At 41.2% G+C, this 12,414-nt stretch overlaps 1 protein-coding gene across 2 annotated transcripts in view; it reads left to right on the top strand.

Annotated features, from left to right (window-relative positions):
- Positions 1 to 9,632, top strand: part of LOC127429248 (zinc finger and BTB domain-containing protein 7C-like) — a 42,834-nt gene extending 33,202 nt beyond the window's left edge. For both annotated transcript variants that reach the window (XM_051678174.1, XM_051678175.1), the window contains exons 2-3: positions 4,483 to 5,836; positions 7,233 to 9,632. In XM_051678174.1, the coding sequence (XP_051534134.1) occupies positions 4,497 to 5,836; positions 7,233 to 7,812 (1,920 nt within the window). In that variant the 5' untranslated portion in view covers positions 4,483 to 4,496 and the 3' untranslated portion in view covers positions 7,813 to 9,632. The remainder of the gene's footprint in view (positions 1 to 4,482; positions 5,837 to 7,232) is intronic.
- The last annotated feature ends 2,782 nt before the right edge of the window (positions 9,633 to 12,414 follow it).

Raw genomic sequence — 12,414 nt, 5'->3', positions numbered from 1 at the left:
CTCACGCACCTCAGCCGGCTGGGGCTTTGGGTCAACTGGGAAAAGAGCAAGCTCTCCCTGGTTCAGAGCATCTCTTTTCTCGGCTTGGAGTTGGACTCAGTCTCGATGATGGCGCCTCATGAACGAGCATGCACAGTGGGTGCTGAACTGTTTGAAGGCGTTCAGACGGAGCACAGCGGTTCCACTGAAAATTTTTCAGAGGCTCCTGGGGCCTATGGCATCCTCAGCGGTGGCCACACCACTCGGGTTGATGCATATGAGACCGCTTCAGTACTGGCTTAAGACTCGAGTCCCGAGATGGGCATGGCGCCGCGGGACATATCGCGTGGTCGTCACGCCGATCTGTCGCCGCCTCTTCAGCCCTTGGACAGACCTAGCATTTCTACGGGCAGGGGTTCCCCTAGAGCAGGTCTCCAGGCGCGTCGTGGTTACGACGGATGCCTCCAAGACGGGCTGGGGCGCCATATGCAACGGGCACGCAGCCGCCGGCTCTTGGACTGGCCCGTGGCTGCGTTGGCACATCAACTGTGTTGAGTTGTTGGCAGTACTGCTCGCCCTGCGGAGTCTCCGGCCATTGATCCAGGGCAAGCATATGTTGGTCCGGATGGACAACATGGCGATGGTAGTGTACATCAACTGCAAAGGCGACCTATGCTCCCGTTGCATGTCACAACTCGCCCGCCGTCTCCTCCTCTAGAGTCGCTGCAAGCCACTCACATCCAGGGCGACCTCAACACCGCAGCGGACGTGCTGTCATGACAGGTTATGCTCAGGGGAGAGTGGAGACTCCACCCCCAGGTGGTCCAGCTGATTTGGAGTCGATTCGGTCGAGCACAGGTAAACCTGTTTGCTTTTCTGTTTGCACTCTGACTGAGGCACCCCACGGTAAAGATGTGCTGGCACACAGCTGGCCCCCGGGACGACGCAAATATGCATTTCCCCCAGTAAGCCTACCTGCACAGACCCTGTGCAAGGTCAGGGAGGATGAGGAGCAGGTCATCCTAGTAGCACCCTACTGGCCCACCCAGACGTGGTTCTCGGACCTCACGCTCCTCGCAACAACCCCCATCATCAGATCATCAGGTTCCTGAGAGGCGCTAGGAGGTTGAATCCCTTGTGGGACCTCTCTGTAGTCCTTCGGGGTCTACGGGGAGCTCCCTTTGAGCCCCTGGAGTCAGTTGAGCTTAAGGCACTCTCTTTGAAGACTGCCCTCCTGACTGCGCTCACTTCCATCAAGAGGGTAGGGGACCTGCAGGCGTTCTCTGTCAGCGAAACGTGCCTGGAGTTCGGTCCGGTCGGTTTATGACCATAAAGCCATTTTGATGCTATTTTGATTAATTGTGCAGCTCTGAAGGATTGTGAAATTAGTCAACTGATGCTCTTTAAAATAGAAAGCATTTTAAAACCATTGTGATATATATACGATACTGGTTCATTTGATATCATCAGCAAAATCATTGCGATTACATCGTTAATATTCAATATATTGCCCAGACCTAGATACCACCAGCCAACAGTCCTAACAAGAAAAATGACTGCTAAATAATGTCTTAATCAAATATATATATATATATATATATATATATATATATATATATATATTTATAAAGAGGGTTTGTGTAAGGGTTAGGGTTTAGGAAATAAAAAATTATCAACTCCATATATAAACAGTAGGAGTCAATGGAAAGTCTTTGTTTGAGTGGTGTTTATCATTAGTATTAATAATCTCAAGTCTATGCGATGTCCTCAGTTAGCTAGATAAATGTGCATGGGCGTTTGGATGCATAAGGGCATATATTTTCAAGATTGAAAGGAGTTAACCAGTGTCACGTATGTGTGGAGGGGCCAGTCAGCCCTATAAGACACTTATAAACATATGCTATAATTATGGGAGTTTGTGAGGAGGTGGGAGGGTGAAGAGAGGAGAAATGCATGTGCTCCCAGGGTGGGTGGGAGACCTTTCTGTCTCTCTCTTCCTTCTTTTTTCTCTCCCTCCCATACTGTTGTTTTTAGCTCCGAACGCCTATTTAACTTGGCTGGATTTTCCAGGGTGGGGCAAAAGTTTTTTTTTTTTCTTCTTCTTTGCCCAACTTGTCAGGGAACTTCTTAGGACATGGGATCGCATCCTCCGTTCTTCACCATCTTTCTATTTATGATTTTATAAAGACAAAAACAAAACAAAAAATCATAAAACTGTTGTGTTATATCCAAGTAAAAACGAAATCAATGGCTCTCAATTGGTGGGTCGTGAGTGACCCAGAATTGGGTTGCAAGTTTGTTCTGATAGGGCCCTGGACAACAGGGAAAAACTATGCTAAATGCAATTAAGAAAATTAAGGTAGGATAGCAAAATCAACAGGCTTTCCAGGCCTTGCTACTTGGTTACTTGGTAGAAGCTAGCCAAATTAGGCAGATGTCAACATGGACAGGTTGTGTGACATGTCCTCATGCTCAAAGGTAGAAAACAATACACTTCAGACTACACTAAATACAGGTTACGGGTTTGGTACACTGAAAAATGTGGAAACCTGCAATTGTTACCTATTTCTACTTAATATAACCTATAAAATGTACCTTCGTTAGTGTAACCTAATACATAAAAAGGTAAATTTACTACATTTAGAATGAAAGGAAATCAGTTCATTTAAATGTTACCACATGAAGCATATTTTTTTGGTCATTTAAAGAATGACATACGAACTTATCATCGCAGGGACTTTTCATTTAAATTCATTCAAATTCACATCTCAAATTTCACGTTTGTAGTTTCGCTCTTGTGAGTGCAGTCTATTATATATATATATATATATATATATATATATTAACCTGAAGGGGTCCTGTTTGGTACATGCACATCTTTATATAAAGATATGTTTCTCATTACTGGACTATATGTTCAATATAACAGTAATAATAGCAACTGTCTCCTAGCAACAGAAGAGGAGGCATTAAAATGTTGATTGGTGAGTGCTGAGATTGATATTATAGACAATGAAAAGAGACAATGAACAAGAATATTATTTCACTGCTAGTGGAAATAAGGCCAAAAAACTAGTCCATTGACTTTGGCGCCAAGACAGTTTGTGGATCATTGAAAGCCAGTGGACAGCTTCAGTGGTGGCGGGACATATGAAAGCATCTATCCACATGCCTGTAGTGACCACGGGGATGAGAAACACTAAGATTAAACTCTATTCATAGCTATGAATGAAGGACAATTCTGCCAAAATTGCTCTTTAAAAAGTTACTGTAAACATTTCAGGGAATCCACAGGTACAATTCAGGCCTCATTCATGTAGGCCTGTAGTTTAAAACCATCTGAATGGAGATTCGCTGTCCACACCGACAGAAAAAAAAAAAAACAGTTTTGCAAACTCGTTATTATATTCGGAAGAGAGTAGATGATTCTGAATCTAACCTGTCTACAAAAAACTCATTATATAAGGAGACATTATATGTTGTATATACACAAAATGAGTTCTGAATGTTAAACCACTCATGCAATGCAAGTAAAACTGCGGGCGGTGGGTTACTTTTTTTCATGCCCTGGCAATTTTTTTCCCGCTTAAAGCAGAAACTAGAGCCTGACCCCTTTTGCCTTCCTGTGTTGTCTTCTTTCTTTTTTTCCGAACATGACAGATCCGATTCAGCATTTCTCACAACGCAAAAGATCAGATTTAATTCACTATCACTGAAAGCCTACACAACAAAATGACCACTGCTATCAATATATGGTGCAAAGTGCAGAAATCAGTGGAGTCGCTGTGTGATTATAATCATAAAGAACCAACGAGAAAGACATTCTTTGCATGCTCTATAGGAACTTATTAATTATCTGATTATTTGATGCATTCTCTTCAACCACATTGCAAGCACACACACACACACACTTTCACATAACTATGTGCTGTCGCAATAAATGGTTCAAATTCACATTTTCAATGAATTTAAACTTCATTTTTATTTTACTGTATTTGAGTTTTCAATACTTATAAACAGTATTTATAAAGTATTTAGTTTGAAGTATGTATTAAGTACTTAGTATGGGTTTTCCTGTAAACCAACAGGGTTTTATCCGATGAGCACGTTTACATGCACAGCAATACGCTGATAACTACCAAAAATAAGCTTAATCCAAAATGCAGACAATGTAAGAAACCCGCGTGTACATGAGTTGTTAAATTGTCTGCATATTCTCTACTTTTGATGTCAAAAAGAAAACATGCATTGTGGATAAGCTGGTAAGAACTCTGGTAATGATGTTTAAATGCAATGAGTAAAAATCTACGTGTGCTGATTGTTTTTTGGCTTAAACCGTTTATGACATTACCTCGATAAAAGAAAAGCCATTTAAGACGTTTATTTTAAATTGTGCATGTTAATGCACTCACTGACCATGTGCACTACATTGTGTACTCCACAGCTCGGACGAATTTCAATGTTCACTTATATTTCTCTCTTTCTCTCCTTCACTTTCCACAGATTCCTCGGAGAGGATGGCACATACAGATGATGACTTAATTGGGATCCCTTTCCCAAACCATAGCAACGACATCCTGTGCAGTCTAAATGAGCAACGACGGGATGGGTTGTTTTGTGATGTCATCCTAGTCGTCAGAGACCAAGAGTACAGTACCCATCGCTCTGTTCTGGCTGCCTGCAGTCAGTACTTCAAAAAACTCTTCACCGTGGCAACCGGTAACAGCAGAGACTCGAACCAACACACCATCTATGAGCTGGACTTTGTGGCACCTGAATCACTGACGGCCATTTTGGAGTTCGCATATACGTCAACGCTGACAGTAACGACGTCGAACGTCAAAGAGATTCTGAGCGCAGCGAGGCTGCTAGAAATTCCTTGCATCATAAATGTTTGTCTAGAAATTATGGACACAGGAGGAGGCGGCGAAGGAGGGCATGTGGTGGAAGGTGAGGAGTTTGAGGGGGATGAAGAGGAAGACGAGGAGGAGGATGAAGAGGAAGAAATGGAGGAGACAGAAAATTACTCAAAAGATGGAGAATTTGATGACCACGTAGGCGACAACATCAGCGAAAAATCTGCACAAGGGGTGGCGTCTGAAAACCAGGACAGCCAAAAAGGTTGGGAAAAGAGGGGAGCGGACAGCCCACCATGCACCTCTCAACACGGGGTACACCCTGAACGGGACAGCAAAGATGCCCAAAGATGCCAGTCGGACACCCCAGAAGCCCAACATGCTGACAAACCCAGAGGGCAAGAGGGCTTAGAAGGCCGGGCACTTAAGGACTTTTCGATAGAGTCCCTACTTCAGGAAGGACTGTACCCAAAAGTGCCAGGTCCGGAGAGGGGTGCCGGCTTCTCTCCTCTCATCCCTGGCTTCTACCCTTCCATATGGGCATCAGAGTTCCCAGGGTACCCTCAGCTTCTGGAGCACCGACACCCTTCTCACACCTTTCCAACCGCCTCGCTGGAAAATGGCCCACTGGACCTCGCCGTCAAGAAAGAAGTTATCAAAGAAGAGTTGAAGGACGAGCACTCAAACCCTGTCCTTCACAGAGATTTCCTCAAAGACTTCATGAGTCCAGGGTTGGGCGTGACCTCTGACGCTGCCCTCGGTCAGATCAAGGATGGTGCGGACCTGCGGTCTTACCTGAGCTTTCTTTCTGCCTCCCACCTGGGCACACTGTTTCCTCCATGGCAGCTGGAAGAGGAGAGGAAGATAAAGCCCAAAGCATCACAGCAGTGTCCGATCTGTAACAAGGTGATTCAAGGAGCGGGGAAGCTGCCACGACACATGCGAACGCACACAGGAGAGAAACCCTACATGTGTACCATCTGCGAGGTCCGCTTCACCAGGTGAGTCCAGCTCAGGTGACTCTAACGTGAGTGTTGTAAACTTGAGCCACCACAGATAGTTGAGGAGAGAAAACGAGAGAGGAAAAGATACTGAACATTTGGTTTGATACCCAAATATTTAGCATGCTCAGCCGACAACGTATTTTCCTTTATCGAGGTATGTTCTTAATTAGTTTAAGCGAAAAACAATCGACACACATCGATTTTTGCCCATTACCCCAATTTTGCATTGGGCAACAACTTTACTGGCATTTTTACCAGCTTATACAATGTGCCCAAATGTTGACCGTTTATGCTTTGACCTCTAAAGAAGTGAGTAACCTCATTATTTCAAGTCTTCCGTTGACACCGTTTTCTTGCGTTTTTTGAATAAGCTGATTTTTGGTAGTTATCAGTGCATTGGTGGGCATGTAAATGCACTCACCGACATGAGACTAAGTAAGCATCTTGTTTTAAAGTTTATTTGCTATCCATTTTTATAGATAGCAATAGTTGAGAGAGGAATTGAATTGAAGGGGAAAATAGGTACGCAACTTGTGCGAGTGCTACAGCTCAACATGTTGGAGCACTTGCAATAACTGCTACACCACAGCTCTGACATTAGGGCTGTTTTTAACATTTGATAGAATACAAAATTAACAAGTGAAAATTCACTTAAAGAAAAATACATTTTTCCCTTTAAGGAGCAGGCAAAGAATGTTTACAATCATAACCTTATAAGAAAAACTTTTGACTTGTGAGACACATCGGTGTTGTCATGTTACTCAGTTAACTTTTTTTTAATCAAACTACTCAATTACACTGTCTAGAATAATTTTCTCTTTGAAGCTGCACAGCTAAGCTTCAGTATTACAGCAGTGAAACTGTACACGAAAACTAGAGCAGCATCTTGAGGACAAACCTGCTGTGAAATACTTTATGCATCACTGCGGTCGAAGCCCGTATGAGGTTTCCACACTGTAATAAAAACCAAGCGCGTAGTGATGTCAATATAAGACCTACATTTCACCTCTGTTCTCCAATGCTCTGTAAGGGAATGAAATTTCGCTGAGTGAGATCTAGAGTGAGAAACAGATCAAAAGAATGCTGGATAACTCATCTGGATACCACATAACAGTAACAATAAATCCTGAAAAAAAAAAAAAACCCTGAGTGTTTCACTTTTCATGTTTTTGTCACTTCCGTTCAGTCGTCTTGTTGCTGTTGAGCAAGTTGCAGCTTTTCAAGTACAAAAAATAAATGCATGTACGACTGAAGATGTGCAAGAAGGATTGTGTGTGTTTTGAGGTTTTGCAGGGATTCTTGCAGGTGTGCGAATCTAGTTTGTGAAATGTATCTGTGGACAAACCTTAAACCCCATTTTTAAACGCTGTCTCTTTTTCTTGTCCTTTTTCAGGCAAGACAAGCTGAAGATTCACATGCGCAAGCACACCGGTGAGAGGCCGTACATCTGCCTGCAATGCAACTCAAAGTTTGTTCACAACTACGACCTGAAGAACCACTTGCGCATCCACACAGGTGTGCGGCCGTATCAGTGCGAGCATTGCTACAAGAGCTTCACACGCTCCGACCACCTGCACCGACACATCAAACGGCAGAGCTGCCGCGTCTCGCGCCCGCGGCGGGGGCGAAAACCCTCTGCCTGGCGGTCTAATAACTTCCTCTTCCCTTCAGACCCCAACCCCCTCCAAGGGGACAGGACCATGCGGCTGCCTGCTGCCGGTGCACCCTTGCTGGCTCGGTTAGCTCCAGGCGGGCGGGCGCTGGAGGACGTAGATTGCAGCAGCAACAACAGCCGCGAGAGCCTGACGGACAGGAAGCTCATCTTAGAGGATGTGGACAGGAAACGAGGGGTGTTCGCTTTCGCAGTGGCAACGGAGGCCGTTCTGCCTCACCCACCCTTCTATTCCGCGACCTCTGACCCCTGGGCCGTGAGACTGGAACGAGCTCCGCCCATTCCTGAGGCCGCAAAGTGACTTTTCCGTTAAAACCTAAAAGTCTGTGTCTGCCTCACCTGAAACAGCTGCTCGCTTCAGACGCAACAAAGACAATTCTTTCTCAGACAAACTTTCTCAGACAGGGTTCAGAAAATAAGAGGCTTTTGCATTTTTAATGTCAGCTTCCAATGGGATGACAAGGATTTTAAATACTTTTTAAAAGATTGGATGTGTATGTGTTGAATAGTTTTTTGATGCTTCAGTGTTTGCTAACAGAAAGTGAGATATGTTCAGTGCAGTCTGTATGTGAAAAATTCATGCAAAAATTTAGACAATCAGGTAATAAAGAAAATAAGCCCTGCTGAAATAAGTTCAAAGCTTTTATGCATTGTATCTAATGACTTTTTTTTTCTAATTGAACAGTTTTGAGTGAAGGCGTTTCAGAAATATAAAATGTAAAAAAAAAATTACAAACTTTACACATTGTACATTCACTATGCAAAATATAATAAGTGATAACATTTTAAGAATGAGCACAGAAAACGGAACAATTTGAAAAGAAAAAAAAATCTCAGGATCGAACAGTTTTTTTTAATTAAACTCTTTTTTTTTTCTTTTTTTTTTTTACGGCCAAATGTAAATAATTATCTGTAATAAGATGTCAAATCAATCTGCTGTAAAAAAAAAAAAAAAAAAAAGGAAGCTATTTTACACATAATTACTTTCATGATTGAAATCATTTCACTCTTGGATCAGCATCTCAAATCAACTAATTCTTTTGTCTGCATCATTTAAAAATGATTTGTAGAGATGTTATACAAAATGTTACAGTGAAATTGTTCATTGTTTTAAGCATTTCTATAATGCACATGGTAAAACATCCAAAGATGTGTTGTTGGAGTCAAACTTGAAATGCTTTTTGAAATCCAACTTTATCTCTTTTTTTTATTCACATCTGTATTATCACTTTAATTTGTCTTGGAGGTTCTTGTCACGTACAGGAAATTAAAACGGGGGGTAAAAACGTCCACCACTTTGATATTAAGTTTTCTCATTTTATCTGAATGGCTATTGTAATTCAGCAATTGTTTAAACTGAAACAAGAACATATTTTCATGATATTTATGCATATTTAAATCAGCTTTGGCTATATTTTACTAAGATGTTTTATAAAGACACTAACACACTTGTGTTCTGGTTTATGTGAGAGGGGCGTGTTTTTAAAGAGAGAATGTGTCTCAATGCAGTTTACGATATCTGATGTCAATCCCTCCGAATTCAAAATAATTCAGTAATCAAGTGGTATTTAAGAGAAACTGTATTTTCAGACTTATTTTTTTGTTTAAACATGAACAGTTAGCATTTTTACTTTGAAAACACCCACAAACAAAATATCAGTCGAACAATTTTCTAACAACACAAGAGGAAATGTACAAATATTGCAAATAATAATTCACTGAAAAGGCTGAAAATATTAGATAAATATTTCTGCACTTTTTTTTTTTTCTTGGTGTGCAAAATGCAAAGACATGTTTCAATAGCCATGTACAATGGAGGTGCTTAAAGATTTGTATTTAAATGAAGCCCTTCTGTGGCTACTGGTGGGAACTTGCACTATTTGTTTGATGATGTTTTAATATTGGTAACGATATATTAATATTTCTTAAAAACATAAAAAAAAAAAATGTAACGTACATGTCTGAGATATGCACTTTACTCTTTACACAAGAACAATTTCAGTGAAAGTCATTTTTATAAATGTGTGTGCTATTTGTATATTAGTTAATCCCCGGTAAACAGAATCAAATTAATTCAAGGACTGGAATAGAATTAAAAAAAAGCTTTTTTCTCAAGAACAATTTGTGTCTCACTACACAGTCTTTGTGTTTTTCTTGGAAATCTGAAAAAGGTCAACTCTGAAATACAAAATTGGGTCATTTAGTGAAGCTTTTATCTATATATGATGAGAAATGCAATGAGGTCAGGTGCATAGTCTCTGAATATCTGGTAAAGTGCCATACTCGGGGGTACACTGATGGCAGAAAAAGATGTGTTCCCCCTCCTCCGCACCAAGTATTTTTTGGGTGATGGACTAACTTACCTCAGCCTAAAATTACTCTGAAATCATAGCATGTGGTAGTTTGTTATGACACATGGTGCTGAGGATCCAACGGACAGCCCTCTCTGGCACAATTAACCATCTCTATGAGTAATCTAAACCCACACATTCTAACTGTTCTTTAGTACGAGCCAAGCACATACTTAAAGGAATAGTTCACCCAAAAATTTAAATTCTCATCATTTACTCACCCTCATGCCATCCCAGATGTGTATTACTTTCTTTATTCTGCAGAACACAAATAAAGATTTTTAGAAGAATATTTCAGCTCTGTAGGTCCTCACAATGCAAGTGAATGGTGACCTGAACTTTGAAGGCCCAAAAAGCACAAAAGCAGCATAAAGGTAATCCAAACGATTAAGTCTAAGCGATATGATGATAGATGTGTGTGAGAAACAGATAAATATTAAAGCCTTTTTTACACTATAAATTCTCCTCCCTGCCCAGTAGATGGCGATATGCATAAAGAATGTGGAAATGAAAGTGAAAGTGGAGATTTATAGTAAAAAAGGACTTAAATATTGATCTGTTTCTCACCCACACTTATATCGTTTCTGAAGACATGGATTAAACCACTGGGGTCATATGGATTACTTTTATGCTGCCTTTATGAGCTTTTTGGACCTTCAAAGTTCTGGTCACCATTCACTTGCATTGTACGGACCTACATAACTGAGATGGGATGGCATGAGGGTGAATAAATGATGCACATTTTTATTTTTGGGTGAACTATACCTTTAAGTCTTGACAATTTTAAAAGCAGGATCATTATTTTCTATTATACTGATTTAACCCGGAATTAGTCTTGATCTGTGGAATGCTATCTTTCTCTGAATTACTTTTTATTATTTGTTGCGATTTTACTTTTTGTCAAACATCTTAAATCGACTATTGATTAAAATCTAAAACCGCACCATTGAAAATAAATAGTGTAGAAGGCCTTTAAAATGTTACGTTTGAACACTTTCAAATTTCAACACTATACAGAATGCAGTGACACCAATGGGTCACTTAAAATTAGCACTAAATATAGTCTTTAAATCATTGTCCATTGAAATTTGTATTGTGCAATTAAATATGATGTTAGGTTAGTATACTTACTGCATACCTGCACAGTGTCAATCCTTTGGAATCACATTTATAGCTATCTGAAGCCCTCTACTGGAGGCCAAGAAAATGTACACTTTACAAAAATAATGATACACACAACACACATTTGATATTACCAACATTAAAAATATCAAATTTATATGGTTTTCTTCAGAACATTCGACATGATGTCAGTTCTTCATATTTATCGCCTCAAACATTTATAAATGGATATTTTAAACAAAGTAGTACACCCGTGACCAGAGCTGTAGCTAGAGGGGAGAAAGGTGGTAACAATTATTGGGGACCACAGGTCCAGGGGGCCCCCACAATAAAATTCCAAACTGTATTTTTTAATAGGAAAGGGGTCCAGAGCAATAAAGGTCAGGGGCCCAGAATACCTTGCTACGGCCCTGCCCGTGACACTCTTTAGCTTCATTTTGCAGGTACATTACACACAGACACAAAGTCCTGTGCAGGTCCCTTATGAATATTGCACTAGTTATTTCTGACATTCTGTTCAAATATGTTTTTAACCATCACTTGCTGCATCTTCTAACATTGTTTGATAATCTCAAGTTATGTCCATCCTGAACTGTGCCTGGTCTCCGTCGACATCTTTTCAGTTCTAGATTTTTGTTACGCAACCTGATCTTTTTGGCTTCTCTCACACCTGTTCAGTTTTAATACTTGGGCCATCCCAAAGCCTTTCTTGCAAGTTCTGGTGGCCATCTTTGGAATGCTCTCGGGAGGCTATTTCCGGTCAAGCCAGTGCAGCTCCTATCTGCTTAATTGAGAAAGACCAAAATCTCCTAAACGGTTGGTCAAGATGACGATCAAAGGACATATTTACAGTCAGCAGTAAAATCTGACAACACTGGTATCATAAATGGTGCTTCTTTACCTCAGATTACGCTAAAAAAAACGCAATTTTCTCAGCTTATTGGGTGACTTTGTGCCACTCCATTTGTTTGATGTCTTGTGTCCGTCCATCTTCCCGTTCATTACATTCCAGAGGTCTTCAATGGGGTTCTGGTCTGGAGATTGGGCTGGCCATGACAGGGTTTTGATCTGGTGGTCTTTCATCCACACCTTGATTGACCTGGCTGAAGCACCCCCAGATCATCACCGATCCTCCACCTGGTCGTCTAATGGTTCGACCGAGACCTGGAGAGGCCAGTGTCTCGTGCCCACTGTGAAATTTGGTGGAGGACTGGTGATGATCTGGGGGTGCTTCAGCAAGGCTGGAATCGGGTAGATTTGTCCTTGTGAAGGATGCATGAATCAAGCCACGTACAAGGTTATCCTGGAAGAAAACTTGCTTCCTTCTGCTCAGACAATGTTCCCCAACTCTGAGGATTGGTTTTTCCAGCAGGACAATGCTCCATGCCAATCAAGGAGCACCAGAACAAGACCCTGTCATGGCCAGCCCA

Source organism: Myxocyprinus asiaticus, chromosome 38 (assembly GCF_019703515.2).
Source record: "Myxocyprinus asiaticus isolate MX2 ecotype Aquarium Trade chromosome 38, UBuf_Myxa_2, whole genome shotgun sequence".
Classification (NCBI taxonomy): Eukaryota; Metazoa; Chordata; class Actinopteri; order Cypriniformes; family Catostomidae; genus Myxocyprinus; species Myxocyprinus asiaticus.
The sequence above is the reverse complement of the archived record's forward strand: the minus strand, read 5'-3'. Positions and strand labels throughout refer to the sequence as shown.